The 24,099-nt window shown below is 52.5% G+C and overlaps 1 protein-coding gene across 1 annotated transcript in view; it reads left to right on the top strand.

Moving 5' to 3' along the window:
* Positions 1 to 275: 275 nt before the first annotated feature.
* anks1ab (ankyrin repeat and sterile alpha motif domain containing 1Ab) overlaps positions 276 to 24,099 on the top strand; it is a gene marked incomplete at its 5' end in the record, with an annotated part of 28,091 nt that continues 4,267 nt past the window's right edge. Inside the window, 10 exons of the mRNA XM_079747702.1 lie at positions 276 to 482; positions 7,427 to 7,525; positions 9,275 to 9,421; positions 13,638 to 13,745; positions 15,206 to 15,376; positions 18,974 to 19,111; positions 20,222 to 20,293; positions 20,686 to 20,769; positions 21,282 to 21,419; positions 23,955 to 24,099. The exon at positions 23,955 to 24,099 is cut by the window's right edge and continues 32 nt beyond it. Coding sequence (XP_079603828.1) covers positions 276 to 482; positions 7,427 to 7,525; positions 9,275 to 9,421; positions 13,638 to 13,745; positions 15,206 to 15,376; positions 18,974 to 19,111; positions 20,222 to 20,293; positions 20,686 to 20,769; positions 21,282 to 21,419; positions 23,955 to 24,099 — 1,309 coding nt within the window. The remainder of the gene's footprint in view (positions 483 to 7,426; positions 7,526 to 9,274; positions 9,422 to 13,637; positions 13,746 to 15,205; positions 15,377 to 18,973; positions 19,112 to 20,221; positions 20,294 to 20,685; positions 20,770 to 21,281; positions 21,420 to 23,954) is intronic.

The raw sequence follows: 24,099 nt of genomic DNA, 5'->3' as shown, positions 1-24,099 counted from the left end.
CCCGCCGGACCCTCCAGCCAGGTGGGGGAGGAAGGGAGGGAGGGAGGGAGGGAGGGAGGGAGGGAGGGAGGGAGGGAGAGGAGGGTCTGTAGCGGGGAGGGTCGGGAGAGAGGAGGTTCGCTCCTACACCCAGGGAATCCCCACAACCTCAACTCCTCCCACCACCACTACAACCCCTTCCACCAGTCCCTCCCTGCAAGGCCCTCAGGACCCCCCTTACTAACCCCCCCCTCCCCCCTTGCGGTCGGCGGTCTGCATCCCGGGGGTCTGCGAGGATGATGTGGCAATGCCACGTTTCCTCTTCGGAGTGTCGCTGCTACCGGCTCCATGGCTTCTCCCTGCTGAAGCGCTTCCCTCTCTCGGCAGATGGGGCCTGCGGCAAGGCTCTGGACCAGCCGGTGGGGGAGTGGCTGGAGCAGGTCGGCCTGCCCCAGTACGAGAGCAAGTTCCTGCTCAACGGCTTTGACGACCTGCGGTACATGGTGAGTCGAGCCCCCTCTCTCTCTTTCTGCCTCTCTCTCGTTCGTCGTTCCCTCGTCTCGCTCGTTCCGACCGACCCGGTCGTCCGGTCGAAAGGTAGCTTCGGGCCGGCTTTGTTTGGTTTGAGGCGAGGGTAGACGCAGACCAAGCCAGCGGAAGCTACGTTCGACCGAAGGGTCGAACGTAGCTTCCGCTGGCTTGGTCTGCGTCCAGGCGAGGGTCTTTGCGGGTGTTTCGGTGCCTGCTTCATCTCGCGTCACGCTGAGCACGGGCCGACCCTGATCCCCTTGACCCCAGCGTCTAGCACTAGTGGGACGCTTTCGGGTTCACTTGCGTTGCATTCCTGCTGCCGAAGCATGTACTCCCAGCACCCACTAAACCACCACCCCTAGCCCCACCATCAAACACACCACCAACCCCGGTTCCATCACCACCATCACCACTGAACCACCACCATCACCGCTCCACCCAACCCACCCCACCTAGGCCCCATCGTCACCGGCCTACTCCCTGTCCACCACCGGCCCTTAGCCCCACCCCCATCATCATCACCAACCCAACCCCACCTCGCACTTGACCTTCCTGGTCGCCTCCAATTTCTCTGCTTTCACTTACGCTGCGGCTGATCCCACCACCCTGCCTCCACCACCCTCCCACCTCCCCCTTTGCCCCCCCCCCCGCGCCCTCCATTACTCCCACCGACCCCAGGTGCCATGCTGGGCCTGACCCTGGGGAGATTCATGGCCTCCCGCCCACTCCCTTTAAGGCGTACCAACTTTCGCCGAGACGAAGATAAACGGCGACGGCAAAAAGCCCCCACCCCCTCCCTCCGTTCCCCGGCCAAGGCTCCCATTCCCCCCGCATGATTCCTCTGGCTCTCCCCCCCTCCTCCCACAGCACCAGCACCACGGCAAGGAGACAGGTCTGGTGATTCACCATGTACGAACCAAGCAGATATCCTTGACGTACAAGCCTCAAGTTCAGCCTATCGGCACGCAGCGTGCTCGGGCCCGCTCGGTGAATCATGTGATCTCCTCCTCTCTGGTGGCTCCATCGGTGCGGTCGCAGGCAGCCGCTGCATGCTGAACGATACAGATGAATGACATGCGACGGGGGGTCTCTGCCGGTCACAATACATGTCTCCTACCACCCAGACATGCAGCTGATTCAGGCATCGGCTAAGATAGATGTGTTTAGATTAGTTCAGCATGTTTTTCCCTCGTCCTCCGCGTAGTGGGTGTTCTTTACCGATGGTAATGCGGTTATGAGGTTCGATGTACAGTCGCTTTGCACGTCATGTTCTGAGTTTCGGTACCACGTCGGGGCCCTAGCAGTGGCAGAATAATGCACATCTCTCCATGTCTCATCGTGGCTCCCAGCCAGCAGTCGCGGTTGAGGAGTATGTGATTGGACAGGGCCGTGTTTCTGAAACGCATTGACACGTTCCGCATGGATGTGCTGCATCTTTTAAAGGCCAATGCCTGCTGCAGTGTTGTCGCTACTTTACCGTGAAAGGGTTCAACTAAATGCTGTTTCACGTTCCACACACGGAACATACATGAGAGATATTCAATCTTGTTTTTGACACGACACCGAGGCACGATCAGCGATGCAAAAACGGCGTCACGTTTTCACATCCGTTTGTCAGAACACCAGGTTGTAAATAATAGGCAGCCTTTTCGAGGGAGATCCGAGGCCTTCCCTGGAGCCTAGCTACGTACGCTACGGGCAGTGTTTCACAACACAACGTCACAGCTGCAGCGGACGAGGGAAGCGTGCAGAATGCAACACCGAGCCCCCGTGGTGTGTTGCTGTTCTGTCATGAGAGCGTACCGGTCTCAGACCTCCCCTGGTCAGTATAAAACACGGCTTTCCACTCCGTAGACTTCTCCTTTGCAAACCCACAGTCAATTTCCGGAGAATACGAACAGCCGTTTCCGAAGGCGGCCTGCCGTGTCCGTGACGACGGAGCAGCCGTCGCCGGGATGTGATTAATTTTCCGGGTTGTTAGGCTTTCAGTGTGCATCCCCAGCCAACCACATGCATAATATGTCTGCTGGACACGACGCACAACGGAGATAAATGATTGGCTTTGCGGGACAAATGAGCGCCCAGTGTTTAGTGGGATGTGGGGGGGGGCACGGGGGGCCTCGATCAGGGAAAAGGTCAGTGGAATAGATGGGGTTAGCTTGATTTGCCTTTCAATAATTGCCAGGCATGCTAGCAGCACTATTGCTACGTGCGCCGTCACTGTCTGCTTGGCTAGGGTTAGCATTAGCATGACAGCACTGAGTGGACGGGAACATCCGCTGAGTGAACACATGAGCACATGAACACATGCACGATGGGGCATGGAGATAGATCTGAGACGCAAGCTCCAATGCAGAGTTAGCCCTTGCTATGAGCTCAGGAGTCGTCTCACAAACACCCAGAGGGGAAGGAGGGTAGGAGTGAGGATGTGAAGTACTTGGTCTGATTAATCGAGGCCAATACCTTCCCACGGAACACGGTTATCAAGGAGCCCAGATTAATTGGAGAACCTAATCCTGATCAAACAGGCGGCCCACAAATAAAGAAAAAACCTGGAATCCTTAATTGTATTCCCTGTGATGGAGCACCAGGGGGCTTTGCCTCTCTCTCCATGCCCAGCACAGATCTCCACCCCCAGCTCTCCAAGCCTCAGCCGACCCCATGAGGCTGTGAACCCCCGTACTGACGTCAGAGAACTAGTGGTACGAAGGCTTACTGCTGGGTCGCCTGGTTGTCTTAGCAAAGTGCTACTTTATGGCCGAAACACAGGCCTCGGCCATAAAGTAGCACTTGAACACATCGCTAAGACTACAGCCAACGGCCAACCGGCGCATACTTTCTGCGTCTGGGTGAGAGGATGTAACTCTCTCGGCCAGCAGGTGGCGGTAGTCAGTAATCGTCTTTCACAAAGCAGCCCTTGCCTGCCATTTCACACCACTCTCGCTCAGACGGTTCCATAATGTAGCTCCTTCTAATCGAGAAGATGTGAAAATGATAAATGATCAGATGAGAAGAGATGAAGTGGAAAGATTGGACGGTATCTTTGTCTTTTAGCCTCTCGATGGCTTTGTTGGCTGCTTCGCTCGCTTCCGTTTCTCTCCTCGTTCGTCGAGTCGCTTAAGCTGATCGAGTGATTTCTCTCACCGATGGCCCCCGTCCCCGGTTCAACACGCCCAATCGGCCCAAGAAACGCATACCAACACCGCCTTGTGTAGAACGGTGAAGACAAACAGAGGAAGCCAGAGCTCCAATGTGGGGAGGCTAGGGCCCCAAACCGAGGAAGCTACTGCCTTAAACTGAGGAACCTGAATTCCCAAACCCAGAAACCTAGGGCCCAAACTCAGGAACCTAGGGCCCCGAACGCTCAGCAACGGCCCAACGACCCATATCCACCGTTGGCCCTGGTATGTAAGGGGCCCGGAGATTGTAATGTAGCCCCAAGGGTGCAAACACCTGCGCTTGCACACTGAGGGGAACATCTCCTGAAGGGCATATCCATTCTGACCGGCAGCTTGGCCCTTTCTCCTCCTTTTGACAGGCCGACCCCCGTTATGACAGGTGTCCTTATTATGGGATGCTTGCCCTGTTCCCAGAGTGTGGTGGACCCCTGGCTGTCACCACATACTACAGCTGAGCCCCCGGCACATGTCTATATCCATCCCCATGCACGCGAGACCAAACCCACAGTGCGAACACTGGATCAGGAGTGTGACGGCTGCGCTCTGACGCCGCCGGTGTCCCCGTTAACGGGAGGCTGTCTGCCACTGGAAGCCATCTTAGAGGAGCAGCCTTCTCCCATTTATGTTGCAGTCGTTCCCTATGAATATTGCAGCGTGTGCCAGGCCCTCTCTTTGATGTGTTCCATCGCAAACGCACACACACACACACACTCGAACAGACACACACAGACGCACAAGCACGCACACTCTCAAAGTGCTGTTTAGTCACTTGTTTCTCGTGCCAAGTGATCGTCATTGACTCCTATTTTGTGGTTTTTTTTCCGAATCCACGGCTGCAATCGTGCTTAGAGGGGGATGAATGGGAGGGTGTGTGTGTGTGGGGGGGGGGGGATGTTTACGTGTTCACGGTCTCACGCAGCGGGCGCGTGTACGGAGGAGCCGTTACTACGGTTACATATGCACGTCCCACCGCATCACGTCAATCCTGGCTGCCGCTGTTCGTAAGCCGTGGCGAGAAGTCAGGCATAAATTCACCATCACATGTTACCAACGCGGCATGAATTATAAGTTAACCCCCGCCCACCCAACACCACTCTCTCTCTCTCTCTCTCTCTCTCTTTCTTTCTTACTCTCTCTCTTTTATTTAGCCTCTCATTGCCTCTCTCTCTCTCTCTCTCTCTCTCTCTCGCTCTCTCTCTTTCTTACTCTCTCTCTTTTATTTAGCCTCTCATTGCCTCTCTCTCTCTCTCTCTCTCTCTCTCTCTCTTTCTTACTCTCTCTCTTTTATTTAGCCTCTCATTGCCTCTCTCTCTCTCTCTCTCTCTCTTTCTTACTCTCTCTCTTTTATTTAGCCTCTCTCTCTCTCTCTCTCTCTCTCTTTCTTACTCTCTCTCTTTTATTTAGCCTCTCTCTCTCTCTCTCTCTCTCTCTCTCTTTCTTACTCTCTCTCTTTTATTTAGCCTCTCATTGCCTATCTCTCTCTCTCCCTCCCTCTCCATGTGCCCCAGGCCGTCCTGGTCAGACTCTAACTGGGGGCTGGGTTATTAAATTATAGCGGGGGTATTTTTGGTGATCTTGCATCATCATCATCGTCTTGTACGCCCTCCACCTTTTACTTTAGCTCGTCTTTGTAGCGAAGATAGAGAGAGAGAGAGAGAGAGAGAGAGAGAGAGAGCGAGAGAGAGAGCGAGAGAGAGAGAGAGAAAGAGAGAGCGTTGGAGGGAGAGAGAGAGAGAGACAGAGAGAGAGAGAGAGACAGAGAGAAAGAGGGGGAGCACAAGCGAGAGAGAGAGAGAGAGAGAGAGAGAGAGAAAGAGAGACGAAGAGAGACAGAGAGAGAGAGAAAAAGACAGACAGAGGGAGACAGGCACAGAAAGAGAGAGAGACACAGGGAGAGACAGAAAGAGACACAGCGGCAGACACAGAAGGAGAGAGAGACACAGAGAAAGACAGCGAGACACAGACAGACAGAGAGAGATGGCCGGGTCCCCTCTCACCAGACTGCACCAAGCTCCCGGCTGTCCTCCACACTGCAGCAGAGTGCGGCCCAGCGTCTGACGGCCTTCTCCCCGCAATAGCAGCAGCGGCAGCAGCCTCTTAGCATTCTGGGCCAGGGCCCGCCGATCTGCTGCAGACCACGGGGGAAACGCTTAGCTCCGCACTTTGAAGGACTCTCCTTTTATCCCCTTCCATAAACCTGAATGAGACGGGGCGGCCGGCCGACCGTGGAGCCTTAAATATGAGCCGCGCTGTCTAAAGAGGACACGCACACACGCACACACAAACACACACACACGCGCGCACGCACGCACGCACACACACACACACACACACACACACACACACACACACACACACACACACACACACACACACACACACACACTCTGAATAATCAGAACCAACCTGGACAGATTGACAGACCTACTAATGAAACGCCTTTCCTTTGGTCGCCATTTCCCTGATTTGGTTTCTCGCTCTTAACTGCTGATAGATGTTGATTGATTATCGCTGGCGTGGGCGATTTATTTGACTTTGCCGTGCCCGTGCATCGCCTGCAACTGCGTCGGTCAATGTATGATTTGTTTTGTGAGTGTGCGCGTGTGTGCGTCTGTGTATGCACATGCCTGTTTGTGTGTATGCATATGCCTGTGTATGTGTGTGTGTGTGTGTGTGTGTATGCATATGCCAGTGTGTTTATGTATGCACATGTCTGCGTGTGTGTATGCACATGCCTTTCTGTGTATGTTTGTGAGTATGCACGAGCCTGTGTGTGTGTATGTGTGTGTGTGTAAGCACATACCTGTGTGTGTGTTTGTTTGTGTGTGTGTGTGTGTGTGTGTGTCGGTGTGTGTGATAACACGTGAAGAGTGAACATCTGACATCCCATGCCCATACAACTGACATACATACATATATCCAAACATAAATAGATATATAATTCTTCCTTCCCCTGGTACGCGGACCGTATGTTGCCTGGTTTTCCTCGGGGGGGTAGCTCAGGCTGAGACCTCTTTTTGCTTACATAACGTTTGTGGGGGAGAGGCGCGCGCTTGGCTTTAATTACCAGTCCAGTAATTGGCGCTGCCTCCTTCTGTCTCCTCGTGGTTTGAGACTTAACGGTGCGGAACGTGCGCGGCGTGCCCTGGCTGGAGCTCTCGTTTGAGGGTTCAGTACCCCTTACTCGGGGAAGTTAGGATCTTAACCCTTACCCTCAGCATCAGTACCGCACTCAGCTGGGGCTGATGGGACAGAGTGTCCCGTTTGAAGGTGGCCCGTGTGTGTGTGGGGGTGTGTGTGTGTGTGTGGGGGGGGGTGTTTATGTGTGTATTTGAGGGTGTAAAGAGTGATTTAGATTTTTTTTTTGTTGATGAGCCAAATGGAATAGATGATATTATATTATTTCTCTATTTTATTATATATATATATCATATATATATATATCATATTGTCTAATATTATGTTACTGTTGTATGTCTATCTGTGCTGTGTGTTTGTCTGTGTGTGTGTGTGTCCGTGCATGCGTGTGCGTGATTGCACGTGGGTAAATGTGATGCACTTTTTCTGCATTTTCTGTGTCAACGTGTGTTTTGTCTCTATGTGCACGTGTTACCCTGTGTGTGCATTGCATTTGCTTGTGTGTGTATATGTGTGTGTGTGTGTGTGTGTGTGTGTGTGTGTGTGTGTGCGTGCGTGCCTGTGTGTGTGTGTGTGTGTGTGTGTGTGTGTACATGCAGGGGGGTAACGTGATGGAGGACCAGGACCTCAGAGACATGGGCATCACCGACCCGGGACACAGGAAGAAGATCCTCCACGCAGCACGCAGTTTTCCCAAGGTGCTTCACTCCGAACACACACACGCAACACACACTCTCTCTGTCTCTTTCTCTCTCTCTCTCTCTCTCTCTCTCTCTCTCTCTCTCTCTCTCACGCAACCTTCCTTACATACATGTAGGGAGTTCCATTCATCAGGTTCCACAATATAACCCCCATCAGGTTCCACAGTAGAACTATCATCAGTTACCACAATAGAACCGTAGCAGTAGGTTCTACCTGCAGTAAGAGGCCTCAACCCTACCTGCTCATTCAAAACGTATCTAAAATAAGTTACAAACAGTCAATTAGTCAGAACCCAGAGCCTTTGGGCTGGGGGTCAAACCCTGAACTACCAGACCTCCCTGTCAGTGTATTTATCCTGAAAGGAGTCTGGTTTCGTTACTGTGGGGCTGCAGGCTGCCTCGGTTTCTCTCCAGAGATGAATAATATTGATGAAACCATTGTGCTGCCTTCTATCACAAATCAAACCTTGAACGATTAATACTCCCCCCTCCTCCAGCCTTTATGGGCTCTTACTCCAGCCCAGTACGGAGAATTCATGGTACTGGAACCCAATCCTTCAATCATAGTACTGTAGTGTAAGCAGTAGTGGGCTGAGGAAATACTGTTTTATGTTGTGGCCAGGGAGAGTTCACACTGGGGTGGGGGAGGGGGTCCATTCAGACGGGATGGGTTTACGATGGGAGTGGGAATCTGATACCTCTGAGGACAGCGTCTCTCTGGGGTCAGTCCTACACTGAACCCCGGAGGGTGTGATCAACACTCTGATAGGGGACACACACCTGGCTGTGGTAGGAGATACACACCTGTAGGAGATACACACCTGGTTGGAGATACACATCTTGTTCTGGTAGGAGATACACACCTGCCTGTGGTAGGAGATACACACCTGTAGGAGATACACACCTGGCTGTGGTAGGAGATACACACCTGGTAGGAGATACACACCTGGTAGGAGATACACACCTGTAGGAGATACACACCTGGCTGTGGTAGGAGATACACACCAGATAGGAGATACACACCTGGCTGTGGTAGGAGATACACACCTGTAGGAGATACACACCTGTAGGAGATACACACCTGGTAGGAGATACACACCTGGCTGTGGTAGGAGATACACACCTGTAGGAGATACACACCTGGCTGTGGTAGGAGATACACACCTGTAGGAGATACACACCTGTAGGAGATACACACCTTGCTATTGGAGGCCTCCCGGTTACGCTGCAGGCATCGGGGATCGAACCCAGAACCTCTGCCCCTGCTCGCCCATCACTAATCACCACTCCCACCCCACTGCTCTCTCTCTCTCTCTTTAATTCACTCTCGCATCCATCTCTCCTTCCCTTCTCTCTCTCTCTCTCCCTCTCTTATTCTCTGTACTTCTCTTTCTCTCACTCGCTCTCTTTAGTTCAATCTCTCCCTCTCTTTTTCTCTCTCCCTCCCTCTCTCTCTCCCTTTAATTCACTCTCCCATCCCTCTCTCCCTATCTCTTATTCCCTCTCTCTCTTTTGTTCACTCTCTCCCTCTCCTTTTCTCTCTCTCTCTCTCCCTCTCTCCCTCTCTCTCTCGCCCACCATACTCTCTAACCCCTGTCTCTCTCTCTCTCTCTCTATCTCTGTCTCTCTCTCTCTCTCTCCCTCTCTCTCTCTCTCCCTCTCCTTTTCTCTCTCTCCCTCTCTCCCTCTCCCTCTCGCCCACCCTACCCTCTAACCCCTGTCTCTCTCCTCTCTGCGGGGGGGCAGGTGAAGGCCCTGGGCGGGGACGGCAGCTCCTCCCTGGCCACCTGGCTGGACGGCCTGGGGCTCCACGAGTACCTGCCCAACTTCCTGTCCAGCGGGTACCGCACGCTAGACTGCGTGAAGAACCTTTGGGAGCTGGAGATCGTCAACGTAAGGCACCGGTCGCACCGTTTTCTCTGCATCTCTGGTTCTCCCCGTCCAACGACGCAGGAGGACCTGGCTTCACATCAGCCTCCTCCTCCTCCACGCTGTGCTAATGCTACGTTAATGCTACGTTAATGCTACGCTTCTCAAGCCCAGTACGGAGAATTCATGGGACTGGAACTCCCTGGTGGCCAGGGAGAGTTCAGGGGTGGTCAGACGGGACAGTTTTACGATGGGATACTGTACTAATGCTACGCTAGCTGCACTCATACTGCACTGCTCTAATGCTACGCTGCGCTAATGCTACGCTAGCTGCACTAATACTCCCCTGCTGTAATGCTACGGTCACTGCTCTAATGCTACGCTGCGCTAATGCTACACTAGCTGCACTAATACTCCCCTGCTGTAATGCTTTGGTCACTGCTCTAATGCTACGCCGCGCTTATTCTACACTCTCTGTGCTAATGCTACGCTGCGTCAAGGCTACGCTGCGCTAATGCTGTACTCTCTGTGCTAATGCTACGCTGTGTTAATGCTATGCTGCTCTAATGCTACACTCCAACAATGCTACCCTCGCTGTGGTAATTCTAGGCGGCGTTAATGCTACACTGCACTAATGCTATGCTACTCTAATGCTACACTGCGCTAATTCTACGCTCGCTGCGCTAATGCTACGGTCGCTGCGGCGGCGGCACATCTGATCGAGTATGCGATGTGATATCAGATGAGTCGACTAATCTTCTAATCTTCTTACTGTGGCGCCTCTTTCGGTTTTTTTCCTCAATATTTCTGCTGCTTATTTTCCGCCCCCTACATCTACAGTGTAGTCATTATCAGAGCAACCTTTAGGGGTAAAAGGACGACATGCCACGGCGCTTAACAGCACTAACTCCAGAAACACCAGGAGGTCTTTGACGTGTGTGTTCAGCCATGAATTCTGTGTTCTTCTGTGCGGGAACGTCAAAGTTTGACGCCTTTTGTCACCATTCTCAACCCCAACCAAACCAGGCTCGGTCTGGATTGGTTGGGGTTGGGTATGGTGACAAAAGGCGTTGAATAAAAAGGCGAACAGAGCCACTGTTCATGAGCCACTGAGTATGGTGACAAAACCCTCACAGTTTTGGTTGAGTATGGTGGCCAAAGCGTCGAATAGAAAGGCTTACAGAGCCACCAGGGCCTGTTGGTAGCCTGTAGTCTAGCGCAGATAAGCCGATCCCACTGCTAGATAGCTCTCTGCAGGAGCAACGACAGAGAGATGAAAAGCAGGGATAGCGACATATCTGGGCCACCCTGAGACGCAGGCTCCCCTCGGTGTGTATAAGCGCTTGTCACGCGCATTAACACATCGTGTTATTTACACGAGAGACATTAGCCGTGTAAAACCTGAAGGCGCAGCCAAGCCGAGCCTCCTGGAGAGGTTTCAGAAGCTTCTCTGCTAGCGTGTGCAGTGTCCGTTCAGCGAATGGACTCTCTGGCTGCGCGTGTACCTCCTCATGCTAATCACATGCTAAGCATATGATGATGCTAGATGTTTGATGCTGGACTTAATGGCTGATTGGCTTGATGGCTGTCCCACACGACGCAAGGGGGTTTACGGACCCGTTACGTCCTCGCGGACCCTCCTCGCGTCCACCGCAAGGGCCTGACGTGCGCCTCCCAAAAATTGTAACTTTCCGTCGAGGCGACGCAGCAGCGAGGGCTGTGATTGGTCCGCTCACTAAAACCTGACGCAGAACCATTGTGCGCGGTCCTTGCGTTTCCTCAATGTGGGACCATAATCAGCCCTTTAGCTGCTAGATGTTGGGTTCTAGATGTTAGCTGCTAGATGTTGGGTTCTAGATGTTAGCTGCTAGATGTTAGCTGGGTTCTAAATGTTGGGTGCTAGATCTCGGGTTCTAGATGTTAGCTGCTAGATGTTACCTGGGTTCTAAATGTTGGGTGCTAGATCTTGGGTTCTAGATGTAAGCTGCTAGACGTTTTGTGCTAGATGTTGGGTGCTAGATGTTGGCTTCTAGATGGTAGCTGCTAGACATACTATCCCCATGTCTACAGACATCAAACTTGTTTTCCTCTGTAACACCAGTCGTCATTCATTAGTTTAACTTTATCGACTTGGGAGCACTCTATCGTGATTGGACGTTATTACGGTCAATGTAACTTTGATTTCTGAGCCGGAGTGTGCGGTGGTAAGTGACATCATATCATAGGGGAGACGGCGAACGCCATTGTGTCACAGCGGTAACAAAGCAACCCCTTCGACAGCCGCAGTGCCAAAAGTAACGCAAAGAAACGCTAAAAAAAAAAGCTTGGCAGCGCTCTGAAGAGACCCGGCCCCGTGTAACGCAGTCCCCGGGGTTCCCCATCGCGAACCTGCGCTGCGTTATTGGACAAATCGTAGGAGCCGGATACAACCGTTGGGCCGAGACTTATGCGAGGCCATCAACGTAATTGCTGCAGCAACAGCTGTTAGCAGGACTTGCGGCGCGAGGTAGCTCAGCGTTGCGGCTCTGTGTGTGTGTGTGTGTGGGGGGGGGGGCAGTGAGGTGCACACGCTCGATATCTGCGAGGGCCGGCCACATTACTCCGAGCCGTGTGCAACCTGCTGACGGATCTGCTTCCGAAGCGGTTTGGCAACGGTGAGCGCACTCTCATTATATTCCGATAGCAGAGCGTCGGGAGCGAGCTTCCTGTGGACGCAGCGGCGGGCGCGCTCCCGCGGCCATGCGCTATTAATCCCCCAGGCGCGCTTTTTTATTTCCTAATTAAATCTTTTTGTACACCTCAAGCTCAGCGCGGTCTTTTCAATGCGTGAAGATTAAAAATGCGCCCGGAGAAGCACTTCCACGTTCCTTTGGACCGCTGCCGACTCGCGTGCCTGCTCGACGGGTTGAGGAATAATTACAGCGTTTGAACGTGTGAGTGACAGGTCAGCCTGGCCAATGTGGTTTCCCCTTCCGCCGAAGTAATTAAAAAACACGAGGTTTAAAGACGACGGAGATATTGTGATCGTTTAGCGAGTCGGGGAAAGAAAGAAAGAAAGGAAGAAATCGTTTTTTATTCTACTTGTAGTATCCGACAAAGCTTGGGTTTTATTGAGGCGAGAACTTCTGACATTCTTCGAGAAACAATTATCAGCAAATTGAATAAAAAGACACAAGGAAAACAGAACTAGAAGAGATGAAACAAATGAAAGATGTGTGATTAGTCCCCCCGCGTTAAGAAAAAGAGCAAAATAACAGCCTGCTTTGTACGAGTGTTAAATAGAAAATAGCACCAAAGCGTTGGGTCTGATGTCGTTGCCCCGGGTAACAACAGGTTCCTTCTGGAAGGATTCTACAGACGAAAACCTCCCAGTTCTTCAGCTGACACCCGTTAATACCTGCTTAATGAACTTTCACAACCAGAACGTTCAGCAATCAAGGCCACAAACTCAACAACAATACATTCAACTAAATACACGTTCACCGACAGCGCGACACGTTATCATAACTCTTTGTTGTGTGATTGAAGTGTGCGTGCGCTACGAGAAAGCAGAGCTAAAAATACCCCTCATTGTGTTGTCTCCTCACATCTGGCGAGTCATCCCGCTCCCTGAGAGCCAGAGAAGCGTATGGTGAATTACCACCAGCCTCCCCATCCCTACCCCCCCACACACTCCCAGCTACAGATTGAGCCTGAATTATTGACCACAGCCATTTCAGTTTCTGCCCCTGGAGGCGTGCCAGCATAGGGGTGTGTGTGTGTGTTTGCATGTGTGTGTGTTTGTGTGTGTGTGCACGTGCATCCGTGTGTGTTTGGGGGAGGAGACCACAACTTGTTCAAGTGTACTATGAATATACAATATATTTGTATTAGCCTCGCCAAGGGATGGAAAACATGACAGTATGTTGAGATATGGATGCCGCTGAAGATGTAGGCTTATAACTATGTTACCACTGTGTGTGTGTGTGTGTGTGTGTGTGTGTGTGTGTGTGTGCGTGCATGCATGTGTGTGTCTGGCTGCATACTTATGTGTGTGTGTGTGTGTGCTTGTATTTGTGTATGTATGTGTCCTTGTGTGTGTGTGTGTGTGTCTGTGTGTGCTTCCCTGTGTGTGTTTGTGTGTATATGTATGCTTCCTTGTGTGTGTGTGTGTGTGTGTATGCTTGCGTGTGTGTGTGTGTGTGTGTGTGTGTGCGTTTGCTTGTGTATGCTCCGCGTGTGTGTGTGTGTGTGTCCCTAGGTAATCAAGATCGCCGCCCTGGGCCACAGGAAACGCATCATCGCCTCCCTGGCAGAACGGCCCTATGAGGAGGCCCCCAGCAAGTCCCACAGGCTCTCCCAGATCATGGTGAGCATAGGGGGGCCGGCAGGGGTCTGAGGGTGGGGGTACGGACCTGGGGGGCCCCGGGACCTGGCAGCAGCCCCTAAGCGGACTGTGGTTATTTACCCCACGTTTTGACCACAACGCAGAGTGAAGTATCGCTCCTCTCCTCGTCGATTGTTCACTCTCAAGCCGTTTAGCAGCGGAGGCTTCGATCCGAGGAGACTTAGGGGCTTCTGACCGCGGTGATTCTGTCTCTGGCTGAGGCCGGAGGTCTTTGGCGTTCGGAACACTTTTCTTCTCCCCTGTTTTGTTCGGTCCCAGAGCGTCACCGTAGTCGAGACCTGCGGGTCTCCATGGAGACGGGGAATCAGATCACAATGAATCACGGCCTCCTTGCTGCTGCGCCCCAATCACGCACAAGATCACGTCACTCCGTTCTCCGCCCACCCCCCCACCAGCACCACGCCCTTCGCAGCGATTGGTCGGTTCTAGAGGCAGAGAGACAGGCTGAGAGAGACAGGATGAGAAAGACAGGATGAGAGAGACAAGCTGAGAGAGACAGACAGGCTGAAAGAGACAAGCTGAGAGACAAGCTGAGAGAGAGAAGCTGAGAGAGAGGCAGGCTGAGAGAGAGACAGGGTGGGAGAGGCAATCCGAGAGAGACAGGCTGAGAGACAAGCTGAGAGAAACAAGCTGAGAGAGAGACAGGCTGAGGTCCCTTCATCCGAGCAGATGTGTTTGTGTGAGAGTGGTTGGTGTCGTCGTGTCCCAGTCCACCCAGTCCAGTCACACGCTTGGGAAGCGCTTCCCAGTCAGGCTTAGCTCATCTCTGTTGTTCTTGACTTGAATATTATGCTTGGATGTAACTGTCTGTGTTTGTGTGTGTCTATCTGTCTGTCTCTGTGTTTCTTTGTGTGTGTGTGTTTGTGTACGTCGTTGTGTGTGTTTGTTTGTGTGTGTGTGTGTCTATCTGTTTGTCTCCCTTGTGTGCGTTTGTGTCTCTCTGTGTGTCAATCTGTCTATCTCTATGTGTGTGCGTCGTTTTGTGTGTGTGTCTGTCTGTCTATGTGTATGTGGGTGTTTGTGTGTGTGAGTGTCTTATCTTTCTTTTGGTGTCTACGTGTGTTTGTGTGTGTGTGTGTGTGTCCGTTTGTATGTGTTTGTGTTACTTTGTCTTTGTGTGTTTCTATCTGTCCGTCTTTATGTGTATGTGTGTGTGTGTCCATCCGCCATTTGTTTGTTTGTGTTTGTGTTTGTGTATCTCTGTGCGTGTGTGTCTCCATGTCCCTGTGTGTGTGCGTGTGTGTGTGTGTGTGTCTCTGTGTGTGTGTGTGTGTGTCTATCTGTGTGTGTGTGTGTGTCTCTATGTGTGTGTGTGTGTCCCCGTGTGTGTGTGTGTGTGTGTGTCTGTCTCCATGTGTGTGTGTGTGTGTCCCCCCATGTGTGTGTGTGCGTGTGTGTGTCCCCCCATGTGTGTGTGTCAGTTCCATGACCTGCTGTCCCAGTCCACCAGCCCCCTCAGCCAGATGGACCCCTCCACCAGCCGTTCCATGGACATGCTCCTTCCCCACAGCGAGCAGGGCCGCCGCCGCCGCCGAGACGACCCCGACTGTAGCGCCTCGCTACGCTCCTACAGCGAGAGGCCGCGCTCCGTGGTGAGTAGGACCCCCTACGGGGACCCCCAGACCCTACCGGGACCCCCGGACCCTACCGGGACCCCTAGGCCCTAACAGCGACCCCCAGACCCTACCGGGACCCCCTAGACCCTACCGGGGACCCCCTAGACCCTACCGGGACCCCCTAGACCCTACCGGGACCCCTAGACCCTACCGGGGACCCCCTAGACCCTACGAGGACCCCTGGACCCTACAGGGGACCCCTAGACCCTACCGGGGTCCCCCTAGACCCTTCGAGGACCCCTGGACCCTACAGGGGACCCCTAGACCCTACCGGGGACCCCTAGATCCTACCGGGACCCCTAGACCCTACCGGGACCCCCTAGACCCTACCGGGGACCCCCTAGACCCTACAGGGACCCCCTAGACCCTACCGGGGACCCCCTAGACCCTACAGGGACCCCCTAGACCCTACCGAGACCCCCTCTAGAGAGAGCCCTGCTCCGTGGTGAGTAAGACCCCCCTTGAACCTACCCTTCCTACCCGGGACCCCCCTCTGAAGAGACCCACTTTCTGAGAGACCTGCTCCGTGGTGAGTAGGTCCCCTTAAACCTACCAGGCCCCCCTCTGAGAGAGACCCCCCTCTCTGAGAGACCTGCTCCGTGGTGAGTAGGTCCCCTTAAACCTACCAGGCCCCCCTCTGAGAGAGACCCCCCTCTCTGAGAGACCTGCTCCGTGGTGAGTGGGACCCCTAGAACCATCATGGACCCCCTCTGTAGACCCCCTCCTGGTCCTACACTGGATCCCCCTTTTCTCCTACCCTGGGCTGCCCCCCCCCCCCCATCCCTGTCCTACCCTAGACCCCCCCGTGGTCCTAACCTGGACCCCAACTTCCGCCTCAACAGAGACCGTGGAGGTCTCAGAACAGAACGCCTGCGGTGTTTTGTGGAGCAGAACACCAAACTCACACAGAACTTTCTGGGCCCTTCACGGACCTCCGAGGTCTTTGAGGGGTCTCTGCGGACGACGGCCGTGCGAACATCGGGTCTGATTGGTCGGGAATTGGAAGGCAGGAGCGGTTTATTTCTGGGATTCTTTCCGCAATCAGAGTCCTGATTTCCCGTCTCCATGGCGACCCACCGGTCTTAACTAACGGAACGTTCAGTGATCAAACCGAAACCGCGCGGAGAGGAAAATGGGTTTGTCCTCAAAAAACGGTTTTGACTTCTTTTGAAGTATGCTGCTGGCTCTACCTGAATCTCTCCTCCCTCTGTCCTCTCCCTCTCTCCCCCTATCTCCCCCCTGCTCTCTCTCTCGTCTCCCGCTGTTTTTTATCTGCTCTCGCTCTCTCTCTCTCCTCTCTCTTCTCTCTCCCTCCTCCCTATCCCTCTACTGTCCCTCTCCCACTTCTTTCTATCTCTCCCCTATCTCTTCTCTCTCCCTCCTCCCTATCCCTCTACTGTCCCTCTCCCACTTCTCTTTCTATCTCTCTCCTCTCTCTTCTCTCTCCCTCCTCCCTATCCCTCTACTGTCCCTCTCCCACTTCTCTTTCTGTCTCTCTCCTCTCTCTTCTCTCTCCCTCCTCCCTATCCCTCTACTGTCCCTCTCCCACTTCTCTTTCTCTCTCTCTCCTATCTCTTCTCTCCTCTCTCTCCTCTCACTCCTCTCTCGTCACTCTCCTCTCTCTCTCCTCTTGTCTCTCCCTCTCTTTTATCTGCTCTCTCCCTCCCTCCCCTGCCCTTCCCTCTGATCACTCTCCCCTCTCTCTCTCCCCCCTCTCTCTGCTCTCTCTCCCCTCTCTCTCCCCCCATACCTCATGTTTTCACCCTAAAGACCTCAATGTTGTCTAATGAATATTGTGGTCAAGGAAAAATATACGCCTGATATAACATCTTGAGTATAAAAACTAAAAGTGCATTAATCGTCGCAACCTGGTCCAAAAAACAAAGTTGCAAAGCCAAAATGTGCTGATGGTCCAGTTTCAGTTTGGCCAAACAATCCCCACTGTCGGGAATAGGACGCACAATGAATGAACTATTAGTGGGCTGATTGTGTTGCTTACACAGAGAAGGTTTTTAGACCAATGACTTACAGGGTTCAGAAAATAAGAAAGTCAGGTCCGATGTTTGCTTTTGAGTTAAATTATGTTTTATTTGTCCAGCCCTTAATCACAGATACGGATGGCTTAACAGGTTGTATATGTATGACACCCCCCGATCCTAGCCCCCCAAGAGGGCAAGGAAAAAATCTGTTAATTAGCAAGGAGGAAATCTCGAGGAGGAACGCAGTGGGGGATCCCTCCTTCCAGGGATGGTCAGGAGTGCAATGGGGGCCATAATTGACAAACATTTTATATCGGTGATGGGGTGCTGGCCGGTCAACCGTAAGGAGAGTCCAGGCATCCAGTTGTACTCACTGCGATATGCCAGGTGTCCAGGCGCACCGCAACACGCTAAAACAGTTAATGGGCTCGGCCCTGTGAAACACAGGGACACCTGTACTTCCTGTTAAATAACCAAATAATAATAAAGAACGACTCCGTCAGCGCAGCGGAGGGGTGATCATGGGGTACATGACCCGGGATGGACTGCCATCTGTCGATAAACAGTTCGAGCGTTTAATAAAGCCGGCGGCCGCGCTGTCAGAAAGGGCATTAAACTTTACGGTGTGTGCTTAGCGAGAGTTACCGGACGGGGATTAGGAGACAGGCGGTGTTCGCCCGCAGGCCTGGACCAGACACGCGGAACCTAATCACACCCTTAATATCCCTCCACTGTGGAGGAGGAACCGCTCACTTGGGAGGAACCATTTCGTTTACAAGCGGGGGTGGGCATCTGAACCATGATACACACACACAAGGACAAGCACATAAAACCCCCGCTGGTACTTTTAATCATTTATTAATAGCGTATGCATAAATATAGAAATAGTGTTGTTTAGATGCACAAATGAAAATTAATCTGCAGATATTGCTGCTGATTCAGTAACCAACAGGAAGGGGTTAGGCCTCTTACTGGAGGCCTAACCATCAGACTGGGTTCAGACCAGTATCAGACTGGGTTCAGACCAGTAGGTTCAGTTGGGAGGCGGAACACTTACAGAGAAAACCGGCCTTGCCTTTCTCTGCATCCCCATCCCTCCATACCAAGTGTGTGTATTCTGTCTTCTCCCCGTTGTATCAGTGCTGTCCTGTGCCTTTATGGATGTGACAGAGTAGCGAGAAAAGGGACTTGAACCTAGAACCGAGGAAAGGTAGATCGCCCTCATGGTTAGCGCACTGGCTAGAGTCAAGGACCCCCGTGTGGAGACTCTTAAGCTAGAGAGAGTCAAACACCCCCATGTGAATACTCTTCTACTAGAGAGAGTCAAACACCCCCATGTGAATACTCTGATTCTAGAGAGAGTCAAGGACCCCCATTTGAAGACTCTTACGCTAGATAGTTAAGGACCCCCATGTGAAGACTCTTACACTAGACAGAGTCAAGACCCCCGTGAGAATACTCTGATTCTAGTGAGAGTCAAGGACACCCCTGTGTCATGAATCCTCCACTTCCTGTAATGACTCCTCCACTTCCGGTGACGACCCCTCCACTTCCTGTCATGACTCCTCCCCTTCCTGTGCTCGCTGCTCCCCAGGACCGGCAGAGCGACCGGCACAAAGAGCCGCGGGTGAACCTGCGCCCGCCCAGTAACTCGGCTACCTACGCCACCGTGTCCGCCTGGCACCACCACCCCGACAAACTCATCCTGGACTCCTGCGGCTACGAGGCCACCGTGAGTAGCCCCGGACCCCCCCGCGCTAGAGGCGGACCCCGTATTACACCACCGGTACTCAGGGTACGTGCCTGTTACGAAAGCGGTCCACTCGTGACATCACAAATGGGCGTGTTCCCCATTTGTGATGTCACGAGCGGGGAAATTGGGCGTGTCCCCCGTTTGTGATGTCACGAGTGGAGAAATGGGCGTGCGTCCCCCCCATCCCCCCCCAGATGGAGGACGAACGTCTTGATGAACCCCCCCGCCCTGGCGGACCGCCCACCCCCTGTGAGACGGGCGTCGACCCATCCATCATGCACCGCCTGTCATGTCCATCGTGCATCTCACCCTTGTGATGTCACAAGTGGCCACCAGGACGTTGGATGATGGACGGGGCGGCGTGCGCCAGCTGTGAGGCTGGAGCAGGACCCATCCATCATCGCTCCAGGGGGGCACGCCCCCACTTGTGTTGTCACAAGTGGGGGCATATTGGAACGTGCTACTGAGCTAATTCCATTCAGTTTTATTTGAATAGCCCTTTATCACAGGTACAGTCTCAAAGGGCTTTACAGGCCGGGTGATCATGACACCCCCCCTGACCCCTAGCCCCCCAGAGGGCAAGAAAAAACTCTGGAGAAGGAACGCAGAGGGAGGAATCCCTCCTTCCAGGAATGATCAGGAGTGCAATGGGTGCCATAATTGACTTACCTACATATACATACAAATAGGGTGCTGGAAATGGGCAGAACCTGGCTGATGATGTGCTGTACTGTGATGAGCGTGACTCATGGCTCAGTGTCGGGCTATACATAGCGCTGTGACTAACGCAGCAGTGATATCTGCTCTGAGATGAGATGCTCTCAGATAAGATAACGAGTACGTATTGTGATTAAAGACATCAGGGTGTACTGGGATTCATCGTTCGTTATGTAGAATAATGCATTAAGACGACAGTAGGTGGAACGACACTAGGAGCTCCCCATGAATCAAACACCAACGTTGTGGTTGGGATAGTTGGTGTGGGACGGTTGATGTCTGATCAAACATTGGTTTGTCAAAGACGAAGATAAAGCCTAAACTTTGTGGTTTGGATGTGTTTAACTCGTTGTGTATCGTTGTTCTGTCCAGTACCTCGGCTCCATGATCATCAGGGATCTACGAGGGATCGAGTCCACCCAGGACGCCTGCGCCAAGATCAGGGTGAGCGCTAACAGCTAACAGCTAACCGCTAACCGCTAACGTGACATGTTGATCTCCGTGGCTGACCGGCTCCGTTCCAAAACCTTTCTCTGCGTCCTTCGATCTACTGCTGCTATGCTGCATTCCAACAGTCGTCCTGTATCGATTTGACTCGCTTAAGAGGTCGTGTTCAGACCTCCGAGCAGCTCGGCCCTCTCCACACCATTGCTCTGCTCCCCTTGCTGGAGCTCTAGCTAGCACGGCGCATAGGAAAAGGTTTTGGATTGCAGCCCCTTGTTTGAGCGGTGATCGTGATAACTCCCACCACCAGAAGGTCGTGGTGTCATTGAGACGAGACAGCAGCTGGATCCCTACCCCCCCCGCTGCATTAATGTTTCATTTCATTTCACCAGAAATCGAAGGACTCCAAGAAAGGTCCGGTTGTTATACTATCCATCACCTACAGAGGGGTCAAGTTCATTGACGCGGCCAGCAAGGTAACGAGACACTGTGTGTGTGTGTGTGTGTGTGTGTGTGTGTATCCATGTCTGTTAAAGTGTGTGTGTGTGTGTGTGTGTGTGTTAGTGCGTGTGTTCTCTGTGCGTCTGTGTGTGTGTGTATCCGTGTGTGTGTGTGTGTATGTATGTGTTTTTATGATATCTGTGTGTGTGTGTGTGTGTGTATCTGTAAGTGGCTGTATATATGTGTGTGTGCATGATCTGTGTATCTGTGCACGAGTGAGAGCGATCTGTGTGTGTGTCTGTGTGACAGTGATCTGTGTATCTGTGCGCGTGTGAGAGCGATCTGTGTGTGTGTGTGTCTGTGTGACAGTGGTCTGTGTGTCTGTGTGTGTGTGTATCCATGTCTGTACATGTGTAATCCTTCCTCTGTCTGTCGATCCCAGTCCTCAAACCAAACCCCCACTGTACTCTACTGTTCACCGTGTGTAAAACAACCTGACTCCCCTCTGATCGGTCCGCCGCCCCTGTGGCTCCTCCCCCTCCTGCAGACCATCGTGGCGGAGCACGAGATCCGGAACATCTCGTGCGCGGCGCAGGACCCTGACGACCTGCGCAGCTTCGCCTACATCACCAAGGACCTGAAGAGCGGACACCACTTCTGCCACGTCTTCAGCACCGTGGAGGTGGTGAGTACTGCCCCTCTCAGCTCGTATTGGCCAGGCGTCTTCACACAGCAGGCCTATTGGCCCGCCCCTCTCCGCTCCTATTGGCCAGGCGTCTTCACACAGCAGGCCTATTGGCCCGCCCCTCTCCGCTCCTATTGGCCAGGCGTCTCCATGCAGGAAGCCTATTGGACCGCCCCTCTCCATTCCTATTGGCCAGGAGTCTTCACACAGCAGGCCTATTGGCCCGCCCCTCTCCGCTCCTATTGGCCAGGCGTCTTCACACAGGAAGCCTATTGGCCCGCCCCTCTCCGCTCCTATTGGCCAGGCGTCTTCATGCAGGAAGCCTATTGGACCGCCCCTCTCCGTTCCTATTGGCCAGGCGTCTTCACACAGGAAGCCTATTGGCCTGCCCCTCTCCGCTCCTATTGGCCAGGCGTCTCCATGCAGGAAGCCTATTGGACCGCCCCTCTCCGTTCCTATTGGCCAGGAGTCTTTATCTCAGGAACCCTATTGGCCAGGTGTTTCCTCACAGGAACCCTATTGGCCAGGTGTCTTCATTCCAGGATCCCTATTGGCCCGCCCCTCTCCGTTCCTATTGGCCAGGCGTCTTCATCCTGCAAGCCTATTGGCCCGCCCCTCTCCTCTCCTATTGGCCAGGCGTCTTCATCCCAGGAACCCTATTGGCCACTAGTCTCACCACAGCAAGCCTATTGGCCAGGCTTCTCAACACAGAAATCCTATTGGTCTGGTGTCTCCATCCAGGAAGCCTATTGGCAAAGTTTCTGAATTTACGTATTATTAAGTTTTCTTAATTCAAGCAAGCTTATAGGCCAGTTGTTAATTTTTGTTGTCTCGAGGCACAGCATTTCTTATCAAATGGCTTCATCAACATTGAACCTATGAAACAATCCCACCTGTTTGGATGCCAGCTCATGCTGTCCAGGTATCACTTAGAAAATTATCCAATAACGTTACAGCATGTTATAGCAGACAGCCGAGAAAAACACTGTTACCCGATTTATAACTCAATTGTGAAACAGGGACCTCGTCTTAAACCAGACACGTGTTGCTAGTTCAAGCGCAGTGCAGTGGGAAGCCGCGTCAGTCCTTTCCTACACCTGTTCCCCGTGAGAGGGTGAATTCATAACACATCGGTTGTCGTCGACGACAACAGCCGACCCCCTGCCGTGAGCCTCCCCCCCCCCATCTCTGCCCAGCGGGGGGGCCCCTTGCCACTTACCGTGGTCTTCTCTCCCGCAGACCCCACCAGCTGTGCAGCCTCGCGTTGCTGGAGGTAATGGAATGATCTGTTAGCTTCAGCGCGTCGCCTGCCCTGTGTTTATTCGTGTTATTATACCCCAGAAAACAGCCCGGCGCTCGCCCGCTCTTACACAAGGTGATTCCTCAGAGTCACCAGTCTGATGTGTCTGACGCAGCTAGATTTGAAGGTGCAATTTTACGAGTTACTGTCTGTTAGCGTGCGCTGAGCCCAGAGCAGAGGCAGCAGGATATAAAGCCAGTTAACCCTGAGCTAGCACTGCCTGATGTGTGAGGGTGAGGCGGAATATCACACCCCAGAGAGCCCCAAATAAAATGTGTGAATGTGTTTGAGTCAGGGAGTGAGTGAGTGAGTGAGTGGGTGAGTGAATAAGTGAGTGTGAGTGTGTGTGTGTGTGTGTGTGTGTGTGTGTGTGTGTGTGTGTGTGTGTGTGTGTGTGTGTGTGTGTGTGTGTGTGTGTTTGTGTTTTAAAGCTGTTTGTCTTATGTACTCAAATGATTCCTGCACTTTTTAGGTTATATATTTTCATTGTCAAATGCACTTTGGACTCTTTGGCTAAATGTATGTATTGTAAAATGCATACATTTAACTTTTACATTTTAAAATGTAAAAGTGTGTGTGTGAGCTTGTGCGTGTGTGTTTGTGTGTGTGTGTGTGTGTGTGTAGGGAAACAAAGAAAGTAAATAAGAGAGCGTACATAACCTTTATTTAAGCAGAGTCCCATTGAGATTTAGAGTCTGTTTCTCAGGCAGACCTGTTGAAGACGGCCAGCAGCATCAATAACAAACACTAACAGACAGAGAACACAAACAGACAGAGAACACAAACAGACAGAGAACGCAAACACATACAAAACACAAACACACAGAAAACACAAAAAACACAAAGGAACCCAAACGATAAAGATCTAAAGACAGACAGAGGGAACTCATTTCCAAAGAGACGTTTCAGTCAGTTTCATAACCAGCTAGATAAAAGATATCTCCTTTCATTTTGTATTCAAAAGCACTTAACGAGATTAACTAATTGAGTTTCAAGTCACTCTGCAACATATTCCATGCACAGAAATACACAACCACCCTTTGTCCAAACATGGTCCTAGCACGTTCCTCTCTGACGTGAATGGACACGATCCCCGCCAATCAAACCTGTTATCTTCAGGAAGACCCGCCTCCACCATCACCTTAACCCTTTCATCCCCTCCACCCCATCACCAATCACATTGGACAAGAACCCACATCGACCAATCACACCTCGCCCTGACCGTGTGCTTACAGACGCAGACCTATGAGATCATCCTGACGCTGGGACAGGCTTTCGAGGTGGCCTATCAGCTGGCCGTGCAGTCCAGGGCCAGACAGTACGTCCCGCCTTTGTCCCTGGGCTCGGAGGTGATCGAGACCAAAGCCAGCAGACCCGTGT

Source organism: Pollachius pollachius (genome assembly GCF_949987615.1).
Source record: "Pollachius pollachius genome assembly, chromosome: 12".
In the NCBI taxonomy this organism is placed as follows: Eukaryota; Metazoa; Chordata; class Actinopteri; order Gadiformes; family Gadidae; genus Pollachius; species Pollachius pollachius.
The sequence above is the reverse complement of the archived record's forward strand: the minus strand, read 5'-3'. Positions and strand labels throughout refer to the sequence as shown.